At 36.6% G+C, this 27,491-nt stretch overlaps 1 protein-coding gene across 4 annotated transcripts in view; it reads right to left on the bottom strand.

The window, feature by feature from the left end:
- BTRC (beta-transducin repeat containing E3 ubiquitin protein ligase) overlaps positions 1 to 27,491 on the bottom strand; it is a 181,898-nt gene that overhangs the window by 62,945 nt on the left and 91,462 nt on the right. For 2 of the 4 annotated variants that reach the window (XM_046027159.1, XM_046027162.1), the window contains 2 exons: positions 16,418 to 16,495; positions 644 to 733 (listed from right to left, as the gene is read on the bottom strand). In XM_046027159.1, coding sequence (XP_045883115.1) covers positions 644 to 733; positions 16,418 to 16,495 — 168 coding nt within the window. The remainder of the gene's footprint in view (positions 1 to 643; positions 734 to 16,417; positions 16,496 to 27,491) is intronic. The other 2 variants (XM_046027160.1, XM_046027163.1) reach the window with 1 other exon arrangement.

Here is a 27,491-nt window from a genome sequence, read left to right as displayed (position 1 = left end):
AAAATAGTAACAGCGATATAATAATTGAATTTTCTATAGCATACATCACAATCCTTACAATGGTTATTCTATACTTAATTACATTTAGAACCCATTTAGAACCCATGAACAACCTTATAAAAATAACTGTATATTTTCTTTCACAAATCTTATTTGTAATAATCCATAACCAGTGTCAAGTAACAAATGTGAGTTAGACAGAAGTGTGACAAGAATGCATAACCAAAAAATTGCTTTACAACTGAAGAGATGGGAGACTCAACTCTTAGTGGGAAAATTGGTGAAATTCAGAAGAAATTCTTTATTTTGTACCAAGTTAATTGCTTAGTTTTGATAAGCATTCTGTGGTTATGTAAGTCATTAACATAAGGGAAAGCTGGGGGGAAGGGTATACAAAAACTCATTTTGCAACTATTCTGTAATTCAGAATTTTTAAAAATGGATTTTTTCCTATTGTTGCTTATAAGAGATTGCCTATATCTTAAGATTCCAAAGCACTCTGCTTTGGAAATGATACCTGCTGTACTCCTTTTTAAATATAAAATCCTGTGATCATCTTTAACAACAATACTGAGTGAAGATGTTTATAAATAAAGCATTGTTATGATGTAGTATAATAATATTAATGGGTAATATTACTTACTTTGGCCACACAATTTTCAGTCTTCATAGCAGTGCTTGCTAGACATACTGTTTCTTGGTTTAAGCAGAGCCTGGCACAGCTGTTATAGGTCTGTAAAGAGAATTTTTTAGAAACAGGTTTAAATATTAAAATGCGGTCACATATAGTTTTCAAGTTCTGTCCTATTCTCAAAATCAACACATAAAGAGACTTACGTATAAATTACAGATTTATGGGTACTGGAAACAAGGTAGGCAGGTAGAAGCAAAGAAAGTGAGAGCCCACAAGAGCCACTGATGAGCTCATGAACAAGTATGTAAGCAGCAGTGGTCTCTCTGTACCTATGGAAGGTGGGGTGCTATTCAAAAATGTGCAAAGGAGTTGAACAGACATTTATCCATAGAAGATATACAAATGACCAAGAAGCACATGACAAGATGCTCAACATCACTAACCATTTCAGAAACGCAAATCAAATCCACAATGAGATATCACTTCATACCCACTAAGATGGCTACTATTTCTTTTTAAGATTTTTATTTATTTATTTGACAGACAGAGATCACAAGTAGGCAGAGAGGCAGGCAGAGAGAGAGGAAGGGAAGCAAGCTCACCACTGTGCAGAGAGCCGGATGCGGGGCTCGATCCCAGGGCCCTGAGATCTTGACCTGAGCCGAAGGCAGAGGCTTTAAACCCACTGAGCCACCCAGGTGCCCCCAAGATGGCTACTATTAAAAAACAGAAAACAGCAAGTGTTGGCTAGGATGTGGAGAAACTGCAACCAATGTGCAATACAGGTGGGAATGTATAAGCATACACTGCTGTGGAAAACAGCACGGTGGTTCCTCAAAAAATTAAAATTGGAACTACTGTATGATCCAACAATATCACTTCTGAGTATATACGCAAAAGAAATGAAAGCAGAATCTTGAAAAGGTTATTTGTATATCCATGTTCCTAGCAGCATTACTCACAACTGCCAAAACATGGAAGCAACCCAAGTTTCCAGTGACAGATGAAGGGGCACACAAAATGTGGCATACATATCAAATGGAATAGTATTCAGCCTTAAAAAGGAAGGAAATTCTGGCTTATACATATGATATGAATGAACCTTCAGGACATTATGGTAGGTGAAATAAGCTAGTCACAAAATGATAAATACTATATGATTCCACTTACATGAAATACTTAGAGGAGGCAAAATCAGAGAGTTAGAAAGTGGGATGATGGTTGCCAGAGCTAGGAGAAGAAATAGGATATTACTGTTTAATGGGTAGAGGGTTTTAGTTTTACAAAATGAGAAGAGTTTTGGGGATGGATGGTGGTGACTGTTATACAACAATGTGAATGTATTTAATCCACTGAAGTGTACATTTAAAAATGGTTAAGTGGTAAATGTTATGTTACATTTATTTTACCACAATTTAAAAAACTGGTTACACTTCATGGTAAACAAACATTATTAATTGGCCAATACAGTAAAACAATGTTTTTAAGTTTTCCTTCATGTTTGTATAAATCATGATCCTCAAAGTTTAGCATGCATCAGAATCATTAGGAGGGCTTGTTAAGACACAGAATGCTGGACTGCCTAGGTGGCTCAGTAGGTTGGGCAACTGACTTTTTTCTTTTTTTTTTTTTTAAGATTTTACTTATTTATTTGAAAGACAGAGATCACAAGTAGGCAGAGAGGCAGGCAGAGAGAGAGGAGAAAGCAGGCTCCCTGCTGGGCAGAGAGCCCAATGCGGGGTTAGATCCCAGGACTCTGGGATTACGACCTGAGCCAAAGGCAAAGGCTTTAACCCACTGAGCCACCCAGGTGCCCCTGGGCAACTGACTCTTGATGTTGGCTGGGGTCATGGATAGAGCCCCACATCAGGTTCTGTGCTTGGCATGAAGTCTGCTTTGGATTCTCTCTCCCTCTCCTCCTCCCCCCAGTTGCTCACTCTCTCTAAAAGTAAATAAATAAATAAATAAGTAAGTAAAATTGATCTGAAGGAAAAAAAAAGGAAAAAACCCCCCCAGTACACAAATTGTTAGGTCCTACCCCCAGGCTTCTGAGAATGCTTTTACAACAAGTCCCTAGTTGAAGTTAATGCTCTTTGTTTTAGGAACACTCTTTGAGAACTACAATGTTGGAGAACTATATGTGTTGGAATTAAAGAGAAAAATCTTAAGATACAGGCAATCTCTTATAAGCAACAATAGGAAAAAATCCATTTTTAAAAATTCTGAATTACAGAATAGTTGCAAAATGAATTTTTGTATACCCTTCCCCCCAGCTTTCCCTTATGTTAATGACTTACATAACCACAGAATGCTTATCAAAACTAAGCAATTAACTTGGTACAAAATAAAGAATTTCTTCTGAATTTCACCAATTTTCCCACTAAGATCCTATTCCTATTCAGGATCTAACCCAAGATGCCACACTGAATTTAGTTATCATGTCTCTTTAGATTCCTCTAATCTATGACAGTTTCTCAGTCTTGCCTTTTAGGACTATGACACTTCTGAAGAGTACTGATTAGTCTATATATTGTCTCTCAATTTGGCTTTGTCTCATGTTCTCTCATGATCAGATGAAGGTTATATATTATTGGGAAGGATACCACAAAGGTGATGTACTTTTCTCAACGCATACAGTTAGGAGGCAGGTTGTTAAGTATTTCTAGTGATGTCAGACTTTATCATAATATGCCTATGGTCATGTCTGCGAAGATTCTCCACTGTAAGTTTTTTATTTTTCCTTTAGGAATTACAAAATATATTGGGAGAAATATTCTGAGATGATGCAAATACTTGGATTCTATTTCAACTTCTGCCTGCTAATTTTAGCATCCATTGGTGGATCCTGCCTATGGTAATTTTTACTGTGGTGTTCTGATGGTGATTTTTAGATTTCCTGCTTTCCTTCCACATTTATTAAATGGAATTATTTTTCTGTGAGGAAAAGCTATGATTTCTCCTATTATTTATGTCAGCAATGGATGAGCTATTCATTTTGGTCAATTACCATTCTTTGGAAAGATGTAGGTAAAAACATTTAAGAAAATGGAGAAAAAGTATTATAAAATTGGTTTTCCATTCAAATTAAACCTTAAGAAATTTATAACCACTTAACTGTTTTATTCTTATACAATTTAAGCTGAAATTATTTCAAAACATATTTTAAAGATTTTATTTATTTGTCAGAGAGAGTGAGTGAGCGAGCACCCAAGCAGGGAGAGTGGCAGGCAGAGGGAGAAGCAGAATCCCCACTGAGCAGGGAGTCTGATGTAGGACTTGATCCCAGGACTCTGGGATCATGACCTGAGCCAAAGGCAGAAGCTTAACGGACTGAGCCACATACGCATCCCCAAAACATATTTTAAAGGAATTAATTGGATCATCTGACCTTTGTGTATAGCAGCTATTAGTGCACGTATCTTCTGGACTCAGGGTTTAGTACTTTTTTGCAACTACTAATACCACAAACATTTATTATTCAGGTATAGACAACATAAAAGCTTTTAGATGAAACTTCCTATGTTTTTAAAAGACATTTATGAAGTGATTGGTATATACTGAATAACATAAAAAATGTAAGCCGAAGAGTTCAAGTTCCAATAATGCCAGAGATGCTTACATTGGATTAACCCTTGTAAGGTAACAATTACAAACCATAGGAGAAAAATTTAATAATAACTACTTAAAGGCACTGGAGAATGACCTGAAGTAGTAAGAAACTGAGGGGAAGAATAGACTGACCTTCAAAGAGGAACAACACACAGGGTAACATCCATGTTTATGTGCTTTTTCCCTGAGGGTACTCACCAATCTACTTGATGCAGGGTGACTAAAATTCAGTTAGGAAGCCAGTTTATTGGCTTGATATGCCAAAGGATGGAGCTCAGGGCTGCCACAGTGGCTGAAGATTGAGAAAGCATAGAAAACAGACCCACAGGGGAGGCTCAATTCTCCTCTAATCCATGGCTAATCCCCACGAAGGGGAGACTATAAGGATTCCAATGGAAAGTAACAGAAGACTGAAAGACTGGGGTAGGGACTGAAGCTGTTGCCCATGAGGAGAGACAGAATTTAGAATCTGATTCCTACTAAATTACAGGAACTTAATAGGCATCTCAAACTTTCACCGAAAACTTGGGATGACCCTGCATTGACAGTAAACAGTAGGTCTTAGGACTAAAGCCTCTACCTCAGTTTAATGGGAAAAATCAAAACATACCTGCCCTAACAAATGTAAACCAACACTCTGTGAAGTCACAGTGATCAGTCAGTAAGTTAATCAGTAGAAGATAAAAGAATCCTGAGTCTCTGCAATGAGTAATTTATAATGTCCACTATATAATCAAAGACGGCTAGCTCTAAGATGCAGATAAATGGAACCCAGAGTCAAGAGAAAAAAGAACCAGTAAAAAATGGTCCTAAGATGATCTAGTATGGGAACCAGCTTATAAAGGCTTTATAGAAGCTATAATATTCAATATCTTAAATGAAAGATACAATCACAATGGATAAACAGATGCAAATTTTCACCAGAAAAATGAAAACCCAAATGAACCAAAATTCTACAACTAAAAAGTATACTATCTGATTTTTTTTTAAAGATTTTATTTATTTATTTGAGAGAGAGACAGTGAGAGAGAGCATGAGCAAGAGGGTCAGAGGGAGAAGCAGACTCCCCATGGAGCTGGGAGCCCGATGCGGGACTCGATCCCAGGACTCCAGGATCATGACCTGAGCTGAAGGCAGTCGTCCAACCAACTGAGCAACCCAGGCATTCCCATATTATCTGAAATTTAAAAATTTACCAGATGGGCTTAAAAGCAGATTGGAGATGGCAGACAAAAAGGTCAATGAACTAAAGAGAGATCAACTAAAATGATCTAAACTGAAGGACAGAAAGAATAAAAGAACAAAAATGAACAGAGGCTCAGTTATCTGTGGGGTGTTAATGATCTAACATATTTGTAAACTGGAAACCCACAAGAAAAGTGAGCATGGGGCACAAAAAAAGTTATAAGAATAATGATCAAATAGTTCTCAAATTTGGTGAAAACAACTGGCTTACCAATCTGAGATCAGCAAATTCTAGGGAAATTAAATACAAAGACAACAAGAACTAGGCACAAACAGTCAAAACTGCTGAAAACCAGTATCAAAGACAAAACCCTGAAAGAGCCTAAGAAAAAAGGAATGCTCCATACATGGGAGCCAACAATATAAATAAAGGCAGACATAAAAAGTTTCACCATAAACAACAAAGACCAGAAGACAAGACACAACACGATTCAAGTGCTGAAAGAAAAAAAAAAAAAAACAACCAGGTTTCTTACTATAAGAACAAATAATCATAAATATGAAAAGGGAGAGATCTAGAACAAACTCTGTGGTACTGAATTAGAACTGAAAATACAAATATGAATTCATGGTTTTCAAAATATATCAATATAGATGTAAAATATAAGTTAATGCTTCAAACTTGGCTTCTAAATACCATTTTACACTGAAAGGAACCATAGCTCTCTGGAGATACACAGATTCCAGGATTGCACAAGGAAAATATAAGCTAAACATAGGAGATAAACAGGGAATGAGAGGTATGTCACAGGGCACATGTCAAAGGGGCTCTTGTTAGCCCAATATAGAATAATCTGAATATTAAAATAAAAAATATGAACAGTTTACAATCTGTTGGCTAAAACAGGATACATTTTGGGATGCCTGGTTGGCTCAGTTGTTAAGCAGCTGCCTTTGGCTTAGGTCATGATCCCAAGGACCGGGGATCGAGCCCTACATCTGGCTCTCTGCTCAGCAGGAAGCCTGCTTCTCCCTCTCCCACTCCCCCAGCTTGTGTTCCCCTCCCTTGCTGTTTCTCTCCCTGTGTCAAATAAATAAACAAAATCTTAAAAAATAAATTTAAAAAATAAAATAAAATAGGGTACATTTCTTGAAAGACCCAAATTACCAAAACTGACATGATAAGAAAAGGACAACCTGAATAGCTCTGTATCTATTAAAGAAACTGAAATTGTAAGTGAAAATTATTCCACATAAATTAAAAAACAAAATCTTCTCCAAAAAGAAAACTTCTAGCCCAGATGGTTTCACTGGTGAGTTCCATTAAATATTAGTGAAGAAATAACACCAGGACCATACACAAACGCTTCTAGGAAATAGAGGAGGAGGGGAAAACTTCTCTTCTCATTTTATGAGGGCAGCATAACTCTGACACCAATACCTGACAGAGACATTAGAAAGAAAACTACAGGGGTGCCTGGGTGCTCAGCTGGTTAAGTGTTCAACTCTTGATCTCAGCTCAGGTCTTGATCTCAGGGTTGTGAGTTGAAACTCCACACTGGGCTCCATGCTGTGTGTGGAGCCTGAAGGAAGGAAGGAAGGAAGGAAGGAATGGAAGAAGGAAAGGAGGGAGAAAGGATTGGAGAACGGAAAGGAGGAAAGGGGGTGGGAGAGAGAGAGAGGAAGGAAGGAATGAAGGAAACTATAGACCTGTATCCCCCATGAATACAGACACAAAAATTCTTAATAAAGTCAATTAATGTAATTAACCATATTAACAGAGCAAGTGTGGAGGAGAGCATTTGACAAAATTAAACACTCACTCATAAAGACAATAACAACAATAAAACAAAATCTCAGCAAGCTAGAAATAAAAGAGAACTTTCTTAATCCCATAAAGGACATCTAAAAAAATTTCAACTAACATCATACTTAGTGACAAAAGACCAAACACAGTCCCTCTGAGACTGGGAACAAGGCAAAGATGCTCCCTTATCACATCTATTCAAAATTATATCAGAGGCCACTGTCATTGAAATAAGCAAAAATAAAGGAAACAAAAGGCAAATAATTTGGAAAAGAAGAAATAAATGTCTTTATTCACAAATGACAGGAAAGAGGGTCAAGAATATAACATCAAATGAAAAAATTTATACTAACACTGAGAAACTTTAAATAGAAATAAATCTGTGTAAGAAATGTACACTGAAAACTAAGAAATATTGCTTAGAAAAATTTAAAAAAAAATTAAATGGAGACATATACTATGTTTATATACTGGAAGACTCAATATTATTGAGAGGCTAATTCTACTGAAATGAATATATGAGAGAGAGAGAGTATGTTTATGTGTGTGTGTCCCAGTATATATTTAAAATCCAAATCAAAACCCTGCAGACTTCTTAAAAGAAATTGCTAATGATTCTAAAATTTATACAGAAATATATCTGATAACCAAAACAATATTAAAATTAAATTAAGAATATTAAAGACTCACATTACTTGATTCAGACTTACTAAAGCTAATGATCAAGACAGCATAGTGTTTGGTGCCTTATTTACAAACAATAAAGGAGAATACACTACTGATACACACTTCTAAAAAAAGAGGACTTGAGCTTATCTTCTGTCGAATCTAAAGCAGAGGTTGGTCAGTGCCTCAGCTGCTGGTACCCTTTGCTCTGCATCCACCAGCAGCCTCTTCTCCAGGACATTCAGAAAGAGACTACACTTGTACAGCCAAGTAATTTTTTGACAAAAGCACTCATGTAATTCAATGAGGGAAAGGAAAAGTCTTCAACAATGGTATCAAAACAACTGAATAAAAAAGCATGGGGAAAATAATGAACAGCACACATAAGCCTTAATTTGAGATGGATCACAGAATTAAGGGTAAAAGCTAAAACTTACAAACCCTCTAGAAGAAAACTTAGAGTATCTGCACAATCATGAGGTAAGGATTAATAGACTGGGCTTCATTCAAAAATGAGAAACTTTTCATCAAAACACACCATGAATAAATAGGTAAGCTTGTGAGAAAATATTCAGAACACGTATCTCACAAAGAGCCAATATCATGAGTTCTAGAACTCAGTAAGACAGACAATGCAGTTTTTTAAATGACAAAAAACTTAAATGGATACTTCACAAAAGACAACATCCAAATAGCTAATAAGCACATCAAGAAGTATTCAACACATACTCACCAAAAAAGCTTTATATTAGAACATCCATAGCAACTACATTATAAAAATGCAAGTATGGGGCGCCTGGGTGGCTCAGTGGGTTAAAGCCTCTGCCTTTGGCTCAGGTCATGATCTCAGGGTCCTGGGATTGAGGCCCACATCAGGCTCTCTGCTCAGCGGGGAGCCTGCCTCCACCTTTCTCTCTCTGCCTGCCTCTCTGCCTACTTGTGATCTCTCTCTCTCTGCCAAATAAATAAATAAAATCTTTTTTAAAAAATGCAAGTATGGGGCGCCTGGGTGGCTCAGTGGGTTAAAGCCTCTGCCTTCGGCTCAGGTCATGATCCCAGGGTCCTGGGATGGAGCCCCGCATCAGGCTCTGCTCAGCAGGGAGCCTGCTTCCCTTCCTCTCTCTGCCTGCCTCTCTGCCTGTTTGTGACCTCTGTCTGTCAAATAAATAAATAAAATCTTTAAAAAAAAATTTTTAAAATCCAAGTAGCTTAGGTATCCACCAAAAGAATGGAAAACAAACTACAGTATATTTATTCAACAGAATATACAATAAAAGGGAATACACAACTGATACACACAGCAGTATCGGTGGATCTCATAAACATTACACTGAAAGTCAGACCCCAAAAATCTATGATTCTATCACATGAAATTCTAGAAAAAGTGAAACTTAGCTATGAGAGTACGTTGATCGATGTTTGACTCATCAGCAATGGGAAAACTGGCTGGAAGGAGACCAAGGATATTTTCTTGGATAATGAAAATGTTCTACAGCTTGAAAAGGGTGTGGTTACACACGCAGACAGATTTATCATATTTTCATTGACTTATACAACTAATATCTACGCAGTTCACTGTATGAAAAATTTACTCCAATAAAAACATAAAGGTATACAGTTAATATTTTGGGGGAAAATGAACTAAAGTTTTGTCTAGTTAATTAATAAAAATATTATGCTATTTTCTGGGGGAAAAAAGTCATGGCAGGTTAGAAAACTTATTTGTTTCCCTCCAAAATTCCTTTTCTCTTAGAAGTGAGTATAAGACACTCAGGGAAATATTATATAGATTTAGGAAACCAGTTCTAGACCTGCGAGAATTTTTAGAGTAAGAGTATACATAAGCTTTTATTTTCTAGCCATCCCATCTGTAAAATGGGTATACGATCTTGCCTACACCCTAAGGAAGTCACACAGATTAGTAAATTACAACTTGGCACAGTCCTAAGATCACTCTGGAATAAAAAGGCTAAAAATTTCAGTATTTTTACATTCAATATTTTACTATTGTAAGACTCCTTCCAGGCTAAAATTAAACTAGTGAGTATAACTGCCACTGGCAAGATAGGCCCTGTCCCCATGCAACATTCGAAAAGGCAGCTTACATTGTTCCTGAACCAGAAGCAGAGAGTCTTGCGTTGGAGTACTTTAATACATTTTTATATTGCATATAAAGCACATAAGCATAAACCAGGAAGATGCCTTGCTGAAAACTACCTTCTTTGTGAAAGCAGGCTGTAATTCTGAACAAGTTTTCAATTTTCACAGTGCTGCTAGGGTAAAACATTTTAAAGAGTTTAATTTTTTACAATGGATTCAATGACATAGGATTATCTAACAAAGTAATGGCTAATCAATAGAAGGTTTAGTTGTCAGGTGAAACATATAACACACTAAAAGGGATTGATTGCCAGACTTCTCCTTATTTACTAGAAGGTATATATTTAAAATGACACAAACTTGTTACCAAGCTGCATTTCTTTTAACCTTGCAAAAAGCTGCTTAAGAAATCTGTTCAGCAGCCCTATAGCAAAACAAGATACAGTATAATGAAAATGGCTAGTGATTGGGGGGCAGGAAGTGGGAGCGGGGGGGAGAGACAGGGACCTTCAGATATATGGTAACATCAAATCAAGTCCCCAGCAAGAATATGGGATAGAAAAACCAAACTACAAGGCAACATCTAGGGAAGCCGGAACTGGGCTTTAAAAACACCACACTGATGCTACCCAATCTCGTTCAATGGATGCAATGCTGTATCTGTTCTCATTCCAAGTTACTCTTAGGGCAGATTTTAAAAAGACTCATACAGAAGAGCACAATAGGCTTTCCCCCTCATCTTTTTGTTTTTCTTAAAATGGTACATTCACATTAAGCACTGAACACAAAAAGAATTGGGTCCATATGGACTTCGACCAGCATATAAGCTGTTTCCTTTATAATTTATTCACAATATCTCAAGTCTCTATATGAAAATACACTATTTTATGGTCATTGCAACCCGGGAGTTCAATAATATTTTTTTCTACTAAGTCAGTGATTACACAATTTATCAAAGAATGATTACACTGAAATAAAAATAAAACAAAACACCAACCCCCTATACAGTCTTCCTTCCTCAAAGTAATTTTAAGAAAGCCTGTTATTAAATTGCTTCTTTTTGAAGAAGGGTTTTTGTAGCTAGACACAAATTGCCAAACCATGTTTTTTCAAAAAAGTTTATTAGACTCTAAAGGATTCAGCCAAAGTGGGAAGTTAAATAAACAAATCACTTCATCAGACTTGGAAAGATCACTTTTGTCTTACTTAAGAGACTTACATTAATTACCTTTAAGGTCTTTTACATGGACTATTTAAAATAAATACAATTTATTTATTTATTTCAAATGAGGTGCTTCTTCCAAAGTATTAAATAATGTCTACAAATGCAAAAGCATTTTTATAAATAGGTAATTAAAACAGATGACTAAAATTAAGTCAAGCTGCAAAACATTACCCAGGATGCACTGTGATTTTTTTTTTTTTTTTTTTAATAAACATCTCAGGCAATTTTTTCCATCCAAAGCCCAAAACACTTTGGGGGCGGGGGGAGAGGTAGGAAGTTTCATAGGGGAAAAAACCACACATATATAATGAAATAATGCCAAACCCCAAACTAAAGTATTTACAAGATAGTCCCTTAAGCATAGTTTGTCATATTGCAATTACACCTTACCTACTGCCAAGTCAAAGTGCTTACTATTGCCACTAGAGGGAGAAATGTCTTAACACAAAGCAACGGCAGATAGGGAATGGGTTTTCTTGAGCAATTATCAGAACAAAGCTCCCCTGGCTGTGTGTACCTTCTAATTACTCAATACAATTAAAATGACTAACCTAAAACAAATAGAAAAAAAAAAAAACTTGCCTGGCTAATATCAGGGACTTCATTAAACCTTTCCCCTCATCAATCAAATCAGAAAGAAGGGAATGCCATCATATGCAAATATTATAGAGCTATTAAAGGAAGTAAATTCAGTGAGTTTCTTTCTTTTTTTTCTAAAGGAAGAAAAGAAGTGGCTCTCCTGAAAAAAGAAATGTCGTGGTATTTACCCATCTGGATGCTGCCTGAAAACAAATTGTCCTCCAAAGAGCAGAAATACAGTATGTTTTCTCTCAGTTCACTGGCTTATGAATGATTTTTTGTTGTTGTTGTTGTTTTGTTAATACACACTATAATGTCATTTTCTGTGTCAGTGATGTGCTTTTTCCTCCTACTCATCCAACTGTATAAAGGAGCTATGCCAATCAGACCTCCATGCTTATATGGGGCTGTTTAAGTTCTTCACTGCTGTTTTTTACAGATCTAGTTTAAGGTAATGTTTAGAACAACATGGGAATTTAGAGGCATGGGAGTAGGAAAGGAAAATATCTACTTATTCCTTCTAAAAGGCTTATGCACTTCCCTTTATAAGGCCCAGTCATTAACAGAAGATGACAACAGAGTCATTTTTCTTTCAGTTGACAATTGTGACATTTTTCCAGCAGCGTGCAAGGTGTTGAAAACCTGGCAGCTGTTACCTCCTGGGATGAAGATACTTTTTTATCCTCCCTTGACAGTTTAACTCAGTGGGTCAGCACCTTTAAAGACTGCAAAGTATCCTTGAAGAGGATGGGAGCTTGAATTACTGCTCCCTCCCTAATCAATGTAAACCCTCACTGCAGGTGAAGTCTCCATCTATAGAGGTGCATGGGGGAGGAAAATGTAATGCCCTGAGCCAGATGGTTTTTATCTTGTTTTTAAAGAATAAAGGAACAAGCTAACAAGGGAGACAGCTACTTTGTTAGCTTCTTGGCCTCTCTCATGGCTTTGCATCCCCAGGGTTCCAGCTACACAAGAGAAAGAATACAGAAAAACGTAAACACTTAAAGAAATATAACTAGAGGGCTGGCATCATGCTGCTTTCAAAGAGTTGAGAGAGCTCTACTCAATGCTTTATTTATCACTGCCCACGTTCTCAGGATGGTAAGTGGACACATACACAAAGGGAATGGGGGATGGGGAAGGATTAGACAGAGGTCACAATTTACTCAATTACAGAGAAAGGCAGGGCTGACAGATCCTATTAGCAGCAATGTGAAGCAAAGAAGAAGTTGCATGTTGTAAGGCTACATTTTCAAAAAGTAATGAGTACTTCCGTGTATCCTCCCAGGCCTTTGCCCTTGTTTGCAGATATGAATAAAAGCACTGAAAACAGTTGCTCTGGTTTCCTTGGCTTCACGTTTTAGGAACAAAAGTAGAAAGAAAACTGTAGCCACTGTACATTCTTTAAACAGAAGTTCACACTACTTAATGTGGAGAGGTAAGGAGATTATTCTCAAATTCAGAACCTTAAAAGGATACACTGCTTCTCTTTCCCCACCAACTCTCCTGCCTTCTGATACTGGAAATTAAATGGAAAAATGGGTATACAAAATGGCTTGGTGACACTGAGGGTAGTGTCTCCTGACTTTCTCCTTCAATATTTTCTTTTTCTGCTAACGTCTTTGTCAGGTTTTGGAATTATGGTTACAGAGGCCTCATAATACAGTCAGGAAGTGTTCTTTCCTTCTCTATTTTCTGAGTTTGTACAAGAGTGAGCTATTTATTCCTCAAATGTCTGATAGAATTCACCGGTGAAACCATTTGGGGGCCTTTTGATAATGTGATTTCTTTACTAGACATCAGGCTATTCAAATTTGTTTCACCTTGCATTGCTTTCAGTAAGTTGTATTTTTCAAGGAATGTGTCCATTTCATCTAAGTTGCCAAAACTGTGGTTTAAAGTTATTTATAATATCCCCTCGTTATCCTTTAAATGTTTGTAAGAATTGTAGTGATGACCCTTCTTTCAGCTCCTCCAAATTTTTAAATAACTCGAAGTTACCAGGCAGTGGTCAGAGTCTATCATCACCTGCACACTGTATCTTAGAACAATATATGTGAAATATAAAATCAGTTTAAAACAATACTAAACTTGTTAAAATTTAACTGAGCATTTTAAAATCAATAGTGAAAGAGTTCCTTGAAATCCCATTAGAAATATCTGCAAAAGAATCTCAAGGGATTGGCCTACATGATGCAAATCCTACTTACATCAACACCAGGTAAAAGGCAGCCTTGACATCTTTTTATCTGTATTAACTTGACTAAAGTGGGAGGGGGGAGGGAGCAAATGGCACTTCATTATTGTCATGCAACAGAGAAAAGAGGGAGTTTAAACAGCTTATATATTATGTCCTACATTAAAAAAATCAGCAGTGGGATAATCAAGTTCAGGGCAGTCCTGGACAGCTGCCCTGTGACCCGCTTCTATTGACCCCTGCTATTCATCACTCTTCCCTAAGATTGAGGGGCAAGCTCCTAGGGAGTGACCACCACAATAGACAGACACAAGCCAACAGTAATCTGGTTCGAGCAAAAAACCAGATGGCACTGCAATAAATTTACAAATCTGCATTCATAGGGCTGTTAAAACACCCAGAAGCTAAAAGATTCAGAGGGCCCCAGGAGGATCTCCTACTTCCCTGTTTCTAAAGGCCATTTCTCTTTCCAAGAACACTGAGTTCATGCTCTTCATAAAGAGAATAGAGATAAAACCCTTTACAAAGAGAGGAGGGGAAAAGCCTCATGACCTAATTAATCTCCAGAGCTTGGATCTCAACACTGAATGACAGATATTAGAAAAATCATTTTGGAGCACTAGGAGGAAAGACAAAAACAAAAACAAAATGGTTGTTATATTAAAGTGGAGAGGATGAAACAAATCTACTAAAAAGCAATGAAAAAGCCACAGCGTCTCTCTTTCAAATACTGCACACAACGGATCTTGCAAGTTGAAAATGATTCAATAATGTATGCATTTATTTTTAAAATGAATCAGATTAGTCCCATGTGTGACCTGCTGGTCCATCTGTATATGCTGGACTTAATAGGCACGATTCTCTCTCTTGCTTCAGTTTGAAGTATGAGAGAGATAAATTTAGTTTAATTTTCAACAGATCAGCCTATCCATTTTCCAAATGGACCATCTGGATCAGCCTATTAAAATTAATTTATAACTTTGCAGAGTGAAAATTCGTTTGTTAGCTTAAATAAAGTTGCCAAAACTTTTTGTTGTGTCAATTGTTTTCTGACAGTTGTTTCTGTAGAGTGGCCAGAGACTTTCTCCCTCTAAATTTATCTTACTCAATACTGTCCTATTTATTTAGATTTATATTATCAGCTGTTTGTCTCCAAATAGTTAAAGCTGTAACTGCATAGTATCAATTACTAATCATTCAGGTTTTTTACAAAAGCTTCCTGAATGGATTCAGTTCTACTTACTAAACAATTATTTTTATCAAAAAGGAAAAGTGCCCATCCCCAAATTTTTACCATATAGTAAATAAAAAATGAGTATATCACAGTTTCAAGTACTTTTTCCCTATGTTAACACTGTTATACAAACTTGGAATCAGAAGGCAGAAGTAGAAACGCTTGAGCAACATTGAGATCTGGGTTTTAAATCACAGATGAGCTAATAAGCAAGTCATCCAACCTCCCGAAGTCTCCATTTTCTTCATCTATAAATCGGAGGCCCTATCTACCAACTCTGTAGGGTGAATGTGAGGATGGAATGAAACAAATATCAGGTTTGTGGTGGACACTAGACAAATATCAGACCTCTTTTCTTTTTTCCTAAGAATAGTACCGTAGGTGGAAGTAAACTGAAAATATTTTGGCTACTGCTGGTGCTCATCTTATCCAACCTTACACTAAAAGTGAAGAGGTCGTATACCTATTCTCTGGCAATAGTTCACTCTAGTGAACTTGTTTTTGTTGCTATTGGGGACAAAAGATGTTAGAGGTTGCTGCAGGCAGTGAAAAGAGCAAATTTTTAAGCAAATGTTTCTGGACATTTTAATTTTAAAAAAGAGGGCACCATGGAATTAACTTTCAAAGCAAAATGTGTTATCTTTGGGAAGTGGGGTACAGTGAGGAGAAAAAATTTTTTTAAAGTTATCATCATCAATAATGGCCTTTACTTTTAGAAAAAGCAAACAAATACTGCTCAGATTAAAAGGAGCTAACGTCACTAGAGGCAGATCCCTTTTGATTGTTAATTAAAAAAAATGTATTAAGAATCTCAAAGGAAAATAAATTTAAAGCCAACTATTCTACTATCTGCACTTAAGATGCATTTCAAGTTATTTTTCCTGAACAAGAAAACTTTTCTTTGGTGTTGTTTGCACTAAACGTAAGCAATCAACCTTTCCTCTACTTGTACACCTAGGATACTTTTAAAAGACTGGAAAAACAATGCTACCTGATTGAAATTTTAGTATATGTGCTGCCGAAGCGAGCACACCTGATTGAAATTGATGGCTACAGCCACCTCAACTTCAGAGTACTCTTAATTTAAGCTCCAGTGCTTAACGAAATGGCAAATTGAGGGTTTCCTGTCTTTTCTTCTGTTGTTGGTAGCTTTTTATTTTAAGACAGACTGAATTTCATACCTGTCTAAGTGAATTCTTCTCTGGTATTATCTTCCTAGGGGGTTCGCCATTATTACAGTCTTCTCTCTCTGAGGAATTCTGTGAAAGAAAGTAAGCTTTAATTCAGTTCTCATTATCTTCAATCTTATTCTGTGGGAGTAAACTGAATTACATTTCTAATTCTGTAAGCTAGAATACCATGTATATTTATGCATTTATTCACTTGAAGATTTATATACATAGACATACACTTACATAAAGGAAAACATATGCCCATGTATATAAATAAATTTAAGTAGGGACCTAGGTGGAAAGTATTTCATCTATTTTTAAGCACTGCCCAGCAGATCACAGTCATTAGGAATCTAGTTTATTGGTCTTTGAAAATGCAGGTGACACTGGACACGAGAAAGCTCCAGTTTATACTTAGCTAGTAATAACTTAAACCATGATTATTACCTTGTATTTTAAATAATTAGTTTTAAACTATAGTAAATGTTTGGTCACTAGAAATTCTCAAAGTCTGGATCCTAGAATAAATAGTTCCTTCTCTTCGTCCTCTTCTCTGATTTTTCTTTTATTAAAAATAACATAGTACTTATCTCAAAACAACATAATTACAGTCCAGGGGTGCCTGGGTAGCTCAGTGGGTTAAGGCCTTAACCCACTGCCTTCGGCTCAGGTCATGATCCCAGGGTCCTGGGATTGAGCCCCTCATCAGGCTCTCTGCTCAGCAGGGAGCCTTCCTCCCCCCCACCTGCCTCTCTGCCTACTTGTGATCTCTGTCTGTCAAATAAATAAAATCTTAAAAAAATAAAATAAAATTACAGTCCATTCTTGCCACTACACTATCACCTCAAACAGCATCTAGAAGACCATAAATGTCAATGGGATTTTTAAATACTTAAGAACGGAGGGGGAAAAAAATACAATCCAATTGAAAGCAAGTTCAGAATTCTAAGTATCAACAGAGTAATAAAATAGCAACCCATGGGATGGGAGAAAATATCTGCAAATCATGTATCTGATGAAGGATTAACATCCAGAATATATAAGGGCGCCTGGGTGGATCAGTTGGTTAAGCACCTGACTTTTTTAATTTTTAAAAATTTATTTATTTACTTGACAGAGAGAGAGAGAGAAATCACAAGCAGGCAGGCAGTGAGAGAGGGGGAAACAGGCTCCCCGCGGAGCAGAGAGCCTGACGCTGGGCGAGCCAAAGGCAGAGGCTTAACCCACTGAACCACCCAGGTGCCCCAAGCACCTGACTCTTGACTTCAGCTCAGGTCATGATCTTGGGGGTTCTGGGAGGAGCCCCTCATGGGGCTCCATGCTCAGCAGGGAGTCCACTTTAGGATTCTCTTTCTCCCCCTCCCTTTGCCCCTCCCTCTCATTCATGTGTGCACACGTGTGCTCTCTCTAAAATAAATAAATCTTTTTTTAAATCCAGAATATAGAGAAGTTGTAAAACTAAACAAACAAAAAACTTCAAACAACCCAATTCAAAAATGTACAAAGGACTTGGATAGACAGTTCTCTAAAGAAGATATACAAATGGCCAACAAGCACACAAAAAGATGTTCAACATCACTAGTCATTTCAGGAATGTAAATCAAAACTACATGGAGACACCACATCACATTCATTAAGAACACTCTATCAAAAATACACAAAAACCAAATATATATTGGCAAGGATGTTGAGAAATTGGAACTCTTATGCACTGTTAGTGGGACTATAAAAGAACTGAGCTGCTGTGGAAAAGAGTATGGTGGTTCCTCAAAAATGAAACAGAATTATCAGAGATCCAACAATTTCAGTTGGGTATATATTCAAAAGAACTGAAAGCAGAGTCTCAAGAGATAATGTGTACATCTGTGCTCATAACATGGAAGCAACCCAAATGTCCAATGACTGATGAAGGGATAAATAAAATGTGGTGTAAATGGAATATTACTCAGCCATCAGAAAGGATGAATACCCAACTTTTGCATCAACATGGATGGGACTGGAGATTATGCTAAGTGAAATAAGTCAAGCAGAGAAAGTCAATTATCATATGGTTTCACTTATTTGTGGAACATAAGGAACAGCATGGAGGACACTGGGGGAAGGAAGGGGAAAATGGAGAAGGGAAATCGGAAGGGTAGCCAAACCATGAGAGTCTATGGACTCTGGAAACAAACGGACAGTTTTAGAAGGAAGGGGCAAGTGGAAGGATGGGCGATCCTGGTGATGGGTATTGAGGAAGGCACAGATTGCAAGGAGCACTGGGTGTTGCTCATAAACAATGAATCATAGAACACTACATCAAAAACTAATGAAGTACTGTATGGTAAGTAACATAACATAATAAAAATAAGAAAATAAGTAAGAGTAAAAAATAAAATAAAATGTGGTGTAATATATCAATGGAATAGTATTCAGCCATTAAAAGGAAGGAAATTCTGTTATATACCACAACATGGATGAACCTTGAGAACATTATGCTAAGTGAAACAAGTCAGTCACAAGAAGATAATTACTATATGAATCCACTTACATGAGATACGCAGAGTAGTCAAAATTATACAGAAAGCTGAATGGTGGTTGCCAGGGGCTGGGAGAGGTGGGGGAATAGGGAATTATTGTTTAATGGGTACAGAGTTTCAGTTTTATAAGATGAAAGTTATGGAAATGGATAAGGGTGATGGGTTGCAAAATATTACGCATATATTTAACACCATTGAACCATACACTTAAAAAATAGTTAAGATGATAAATTTTATGTTAAATGTATTTTACCACACTACAAAATAATTGGAAAAAATTTGGTAATCAACACATATAAGTCACCACCTGCAAGGCAAAGTACAGAAAATCCAAATACAAATTACTTCGGTTTTATTTTCCACAACTACATTCATAGTGTTAATATTTTTAAATTTGCAAGCTTAGAAAAATTTTGATATACTCATTACATTACATATACTCATCACATTCTAACTGGGAAACTACTTTTAGATGCAGAAATTATTTCTAACATGAGTTTATATGAAAATTTTCATACAACTATGACATTACTAGTATAGGATCCTAACTATTTTAGATATACCTTTTGTTGTTTCTATCAAATATTATATTTTATTTTATTTTTAATTAATTTATTTTTTTTAAGATTTTATTTATTTGTCAGAGAGGAGAGAAAGAGAGCGAGTGAGCACAGGCAGACAGAGTGGCAAGCAGAGTCAGAGGGAGAAGCGGGCTCCCTGCAGAGCAAGGAGCCCGATGTGGGACTCGATCCCAGGACGCTGGGATCATGACCTGAGCCGAAGGCAGCTGCTTAACCAACTGAGCCACCCAGGCGTCCCACAAATATTATATTTTAAAAGATATTTAAGGATAAGCAGCACGTACACAGTGTCATTTTAAGACCCTGTACCTCTGTGGCTAACATCTGTATACCTTGTGCCTTGCCTGTAGTTGGTGTGACAGGCCCGTGTTGTAAGGTGTTCCTTTTGGGCAGAAATCTCTTAAAAGATATTTAACTTGATATCTGACATTTGTGATGACCACTATAAGGTAATGGTCCCTAAAATTAAGACAAAGAAGAAAAAACATGCTACGCTACAAAGGAAGGCACAGAGACTCAATAACTTCCAAGTTCTAACTGGGTTTTCTCTCCATTTTGGAAAAAAAGTAATATAGTCGATTTACAAAAAAATTAGAGGCACAGTGGAAGTAATGACTGTAAAGTAGTCCAAATAATGAAACTAGCAATATATGCCACTTTAAGATAAACAGAGGAAGGGAAAAGTCAACAATAAACCCATAAAATCAACTTGTATATTTAACTTTTAACAAAAATAAAGTACAAATGTTTTAAATGCTAAAATTAAGTGTTTTATGTAATACAAACTTAAGCCAGTATTCAATTATAAACTTACAACATGCAAATAACTTCCCCAGACCATGAAGTTCCACCTTCCTTTAAATACAGTATCATTTATAATCCAACCTGGTTTAATTCAATGCAAAAGTCCTATATTTCAACGTTAATTACATTTTGTTAAAATGTCATCATAAGAAACTTGGAAACCTAGTTACTTTTTGGCAGAAGTCTGCAATAGTGAAGTTATTATAAATCACATTTTTAGTCTATAGGTGATGAGGTGAAACCAAATTGATGGTAAACTACGTACTAAATTACATAGTGAAAACAGTAATGTGAACATAATAGAATGAGCAGCATCTAGCCCATATCCACAATTTTCCTCTTCCCGACCCTCTACGTTATCTGATTTAAATGAGGAACTATTGAGTGGGTATCACTAAATTTATTACCTTAAAATAGAGGTAGGGACATTAAACAGTCATGATATTAGAAGCAAGGAGTAAGACACCCTTCTAATAGTGAAGAAGAGAGCCAGAAAGGCAGCAAACAGAAAAATAGTTTAGAGTCTTGAGGATGGAGGGAAATGATGAAACACCCATGTATACCCAAGTGGTTATCTCAGTGGTTCTCAAAGCTTGTGTGCTCTCCAACATCACCCAGGCTCTCCTCTCAGGAGCACAGTTATCCCTCTTATCTTTATCTGTGGTGCATCCCAGTAAGTCACGTTCATAACTGACCTGGTCATCAAGCTAAATTACGTCCAGTAAGTTCTATTTAAGGGTACCCACTTGATGCAAGCAAGACTCGTGCCACAAATTAGTGGGTGAGAGTTAGACAAATAACAGGATAGTTACATGATCTTAAAATACGTGGTCATGAGATGTTTAATATTACAAAAGGAAAAACAATAACCTCACAGTGGAGAGATGTGGTAGACACCACCTTAACATTATGTGCCTCCTGGGTGCCCAGGTGCCTCAGTTAGTTAAGCGTCTGCGTTTGGCTCAGGTCATGATCCCGGGGTCCTGGTGTCAAGTCCCGAATCAGGCTTCCTGCTCAGAGGGGAGCTTGCTTCTCCCTTTACCCGTCCCCCTGCTTGTGATCACTTTCTCTCTCTAATAAATAAAATCTTTTAAAAAAATTATGTGCCTTTGATATGATGTACTGAGAACACACTACTACTTCTGAGGAAATCTTGCCAAAAACACATAATCTCAATCTGTTCATACGAAAACATTAGATAACCCAAATTACTAGTCTGTACTTAACAAAAAAATGTCAGAGTCATGAAATACAAAGAAAGACTAAGGATCTGTTTCAGATGAAAGGAAACTAAAGAGACAGGACAACTAAATGCAACCTGTGATCTGACATTATTCTGGGGGTTTATTAAAGCAAAATTGATGATAAACTTCTCTATCGAGAACTATATAATGAAGAAGAGTGATCTGCACCTAAGAGGAAGAGTAGTGCCTCTCTAGGCCATACCCACAATTTTCTTCCTCCTGATCCCCAATTTCATTTGATTTTGACGGGTAACTACTGGGTGAGCATCATGACATAATGGTATAAAGGATATTATTGGAACAATTGGGAAAATCTGAGTAAGTTCTACAGATGAGCTAATAACATTGTATCGATGTTAATTTCATGATTGTTTCCCCACTTTTAAAATTTACATATAGAAAAATCTACTTGTTCTGGTATACAATTATATGAGTTTCAGCAAAAAGCATACAGTTATGTAAATACCATCATAATCGAGATGTAAAGCAACTCATCATTTCCCAAATTCTCTTGCACTGCCCCTTTATAGTCAATCCCTTTCCCTCATAATAACAGATTTTTTTCTCAATAATTTGTCTTTTCCAAAATGTCACAAAATAGAATCATACAGAATATAACTTTTAGAATCTTTTTCCACCTAGCTTAACACATTTGTGTTGTTGAATATATCAATCATTTCCTTTTTTAAAAAATTATTTATTTATTTGTTTATTTGTTTGCTTATTTTAGAGAGTGTGCCGTATGCAATCAGGGGAAGAGACGGACAGACTCCACACTGAGGACAGAGCCTGACATGGAGCTTGATCGCATGATCCTGACATCATGATCTGGGCTGAAATCAAGAGTTGGATACTTAACTCACTGAGCCATTCAGGCGTCCTAACAGTCCTTTCCTTTTTATTGCCAAGTAGTATCACTATATGGCTGTACCACCATTTGTTTATACATTTAATTTTCTCTTTTTGATAAATTTGTACTGTGGTTATTTGAAAGAACGTCCTTGTTTTTAAGAAACATAGAATGAAACACTTATGTTGGTAAAAAGACATTATGTCTGTAACTTGCAAATGGTTCAGAAAAAAGTAAGTGGATGTGATCATATTTATGTATGTACATATAGAGCAAATTCGGTAACATGTTAATATGTGGAGCATCTGTACGAAGAGTGTAAGGGGATTTTTTGTATTATTCTTTCAACTGTTCTGTAATTCTGAAATTATATAAAATAAAAAATTAACAAGTAAAATAGATGAAATCTAGAAGAAAATACCTTTAAAAATGGAAAAATAGTCAGATAAGTGAAAAGTAAATTTTGGGGGGAAATTCCCTTAAATATAAATAATGAAAGTTATATTCTACCACTTAACCTAATTAGGAAAAACCTGACTGCTTCGAACAACTCATTTGCAACACTCAGATTAAACATTTAGTTATAGTAAATACATTTGCAGAATGTATCTGTAGTCTGGGAGTAACAATATGATATACATAGCAGCTTCATAATAAAGTATTTCTGAAAAAAATACTACGTAATTTATTACCTTTCATATTAACTCAAATATTTCTCTCTTAGCCCAGCATTTATTTTAAATTTAATTTATTTAAATTTAATTTAGAATTAAAAGGGAGACTAAAAGTCTGGCAGACAACTTTGAATTTTACTTCAAACTGGAAGCATTGAGTTGTAACACCTATAGACAAAGTAACAGACGTTTGGATAAGAAAAAGTGAATATAGTGAAATAATGCTAAAGCTTGTGCATTAGATCTCAGGGATGTATTCTGGATAAAATGTTTCTAGAAGTAACTTGGGGGTGAATAAAAAAGACAAAGAAATCACTTCAAAGAAAGTATTCAGATGGCAGATTTAAATAAACAGTCTCAAAATCAACATATCCAAATTTAAAGCACTCTTTTACCATTCTTACCCATCCTAGGCCACCTCCTTCCCTCCCAACTTTTCTTTTCATCCCAAACTTAAATCCTCAGCCAATTTTTACCCCACCTTTTTTCTTGGGATGTATCTAACCAATTTTCCTTTCAATCATCTATTTTAAGAGATCTAACCCTTGGGGGGTGCCTAGGTGGCTCAGTGGGTTAAGCCTCTACCTTCGGCTGAGGTTATGATCTCAGGGTCCTGGGATTGAGCCCCGCATCATGCTCTCTGCTCAGCAGGGAGCCTGCTTCTCCCTCTATCTCTGCCTGCTGCTCTGCCTACTTGTGATCTCTCATTCTCCCTGGCAAATAAATAAATAAAATCTTTAAAAAAAAGAGAGAGATCTAACCCTCGGTTTGTATTTCCATAACCTCTACTCTAGTCCAGACCACCAACACTTTATTACCAGTGCTATTACTATTGAGATAGCCTTCTGACATGCCTGCCTAAACCCATATGTGATCCATTCTATACACTACCATCAGAACCATGTTCTAAAAAGACATTTATTTACCTCACCCTACCCCACACCCTGCCCAAAACCCTTTTATAGCTCTCTGTCACCTAAAGGATTAAGTCCAAACTTCTTAGTATAGCAACCACAATCTGGCCATTTTACCTTTCCATCAGTCTCTGAACTACTTACATGACGTTATTTTATCATTCTCCACAGTATGAAAAGCACTCTTGCATCCCTGTGCTTTTGCTATTCCTATTTTCTATTCCCTCAGTGTGTAATAGACTCCTTTCCTAGGGCGCCTGGGTGGCTCAGTTGGCTAAGTGTCTGACTCTTGATTTCAGCTCAGGTGGTGATCTCAGGGTGGTGAGACTGGGCCTCACATCAGGCTCCGAAGCTCAGTGGGGAGTCTGCTTAAGATTCTCCCTCTCTGGGACACCTGGGTGGCTCAGTGGGTTAAAGCCCCTGCTTTCGGCTCAGGTCATGATCCCAGGGTCCTGGGATCGAGCCCCACATCGGGCTCTCTCCTCAGCGGGGAGCCTGCTTCCCCCTGTCTCTCTGCCTGCCTCTCAGCATACTTGTGATCTCTGTCTGTCAAATAAATAAATAAACTCTTAAAAAAGAAAAAAGATTCTCCCTCTCCCTCTGCCCCTCCCCCTGCCCGTTTCTTCTCTAATAAATAAATAAATCTTTTAAAAACAAATAGACTCCTTTCCTGATCTCTACATCATTACAATTCTGATTCAAGAGTCAACTAAAATGATATCTTCTCTGATAAGCCTATGCCTATCCCTTCTCCTTACTCCCACCCCACTAACCCCCGCTGGAACTGATTATTCTGAACTAGCACTTTATTTCTATTTCGGCACTTACGCTTTATCTCTCTCTATATCATATCTCTCTACGAACAAGCTTTCCACTCCTACCGCGCACTGCAGAATTCCTTCTGGGTGGGGCCAGTATTTTTCATCTTCATTTTCCAGTGGCTCAGCACAAAGTTTGAGAACATAATGTGAGGTTTTTAAGTGTTTGTTCAATTGAATGCTATTGCCAATTAATCTTTCTTAAATACCACTAATGTCATGGTAGTCTTTTCCCTCAAAAATTTTTCATGACCCTTTCTTCCTATGAAATCAAATATTAAGTTTTAGGCTTGGACTCCAAGACCTTCCAGAATTTTCTTCTATATGACATCAAGTTAATTCCATCAGCAAACATTTTCTGCCCTACTTAATCAAGTCTCTTCATAGTCTTATAAACATGTGATATAATCTCAATATTTTCAGGCTGGGAGGATCCTTAATTTTAATGTCATTCACTCAATTTAATGTCATTACACTCTTGTGTAAAAACACAAGAAAAAACTCTAATCAATTCAAGTCCTACCCATTCTTGAAATGAATTTCAAATGTCATATTCTCTAAGAAACCATATAACTATTTCCACTTTCTCTACTGGAAATTCCTTAACATTTTTATCTTGGACCACACAATTTAGCACTTAATAGATAAATGTTTGCATATTACTCTCAACTACCCAGTAATATTGAAAGCTCTTTTTGGTAAAGTCTTTGTGGCTCCCTCTACTTTGCAACACATTACATAATATATGGATAAATGCTTAGTAAATAATTGAAGCCCTATACTCACACTGTCCGGCTAGCTTTAAAAAAGGTTTTCAAAGCTAAAAACCTTCAAAGTGACAGCCGAACTACAGTCCTACTATCCCATCGCTTATAATGCTGGTAATGACAACTCAGAGTAGGCTCCTGCTCCAAACACAGTTTTTACAAATAACTTTTTTAAGAGAGAGAGAGAATTATTTAATGATACACCTTTATGTTACGAATAACGTTTTAATGAAACTTAGCCACCTTCACTCATTTGCCTTTTATCCATGGCAACCTGCATACTACAATGGCAAAGATGAGTAATCACAACAGAGATCCTATGGCCAATGAAGCCTCAAATGTTTACTGTCTGATCCTTTATAGTTAAAGTTTGCCAACCGTTGATTAGGAAAGAAAAGTTCTTCTGTAAATAAGCAAACCGTTCCTGATTCTTCAGAGCTGGGTTTTTGTTTTCGTTTGGTTGGTTTTTTTTGGTGTCTAAAACAAGAAGTAGACAGATTTTGATGATAGCACACAGCAGGTTTATGGCTAGGGCAATATTCTCCATGACCTAGTAAGTGGCTTATTTACTGTTTTCAGTTATCTATTTGAACACACAACTCCTGATGACATGGATAATCAAGAGTTGATTATATAATCAAATGAAAAACTAAACTAATTTACACAGTGATGAAAAGTCAAGCCACTCATAATGACTCATCATAATCTTTGAATAAGCAGCTTGCTCAAGGATGGATGGTGCAACAGAGTCTGAGCTTGTCTGAATAGACATCTGTTATAAATAAAATAATCAGCTCCAACACTAGAAGTAACATTTTCTACCTATGCTACATTCCTCATTGAGAAAATTCAAAGGATTCTGTAACCAGGAAAGTTATATTAGTGAAGTGGGTAAATTGTGGTGAATTATAACTCTGACTTTGAACACATGGAAAAAACGGAGTCATTTGATTATCTTCATGTAGAATGACAACCACGTGAAGAAAAAAAATTGAGAGACCAATTTCTAATAGCTAGTTGCAAACATCACACAGTAGGCATGACTGGTAAATTAGTAACTGAATTAATATTTTTCCATTAACTTGTATCATTTGGAGTAATTATAGCCTCCAAATATATATGATCTGCAATTCCCAAAAACAGAAATAATTATTCTTTTACAAAATTAAGGCAATTTAACTACAGGAATAAAAATCATTTAAACTCTTCAGTGAAAGGTGACATAAATAATATACTGTGTGTGTATCTAAACAAATTCTAATTAATTGTTTTGGCATCGATGGAGGAAAAAAAAACACATAGGTCATTTAAGTTCAGTAGCTGACTGAAGAATCCTACTCAAGGACCAGTTTTAGGGAGGACCTGAGGTGTCCTCATAAGATAATATTCTCTGGCATGTTTTCATGCACACTGCTTCTCTAGCACGTTTATCATTTGACATACTCGATTAAACCACAACCACATCAAAGCCTCCCTATCCTGCTAAACTTCAATAAGATCTACCAGTTAAAGCTTTCAAGAAGTGGTATTTTCTAGCAATATACCAACACAAGCACAGTGCTAGGAACCAGATATAATGGAAAGCACTCTCAGACAACCAAACACACAGGACTTCCATTAGTACTGCCTTACTTTCTATGACAGAAGTCCAAAAAGACAACAACAACAACAAAAACCAACTAGATTTTTTCTCCTGCTACACTGTCCGACACTAATTATAAAACACTGCAGATGTAGCCTTTCTCAAAATGCAAAGGGACTGTGTATATTTGCAAAGAACAACTATTTTTTATGCTTCCAAATTCTTAATCCTGTTTGGAGCTGTCAGTGGGGGTTAATGGAAGCCTTGGATAGGAGAATTCCAATCTGGTTGGCAGATGGATAGGTTGGTTATAGCTGCATAACTATGTCT

This window comes from Meles meles, chromosome 13 (assembly GCF_922984935.1).
Source record: "Meles meles chromosome 13, mMelMel3.1 paternal haplotype, whole genome shotgun sequence".
NCBI lineage: Eukaryota > Metazoa > Chordata > Mammalia > Carnivora > Mustelidae > Meles > Meles meles.
Note: the sequence above shows the minus strand (reverse complement) of the source record. Positions and strands in the feature narration are given on the sequence as shown.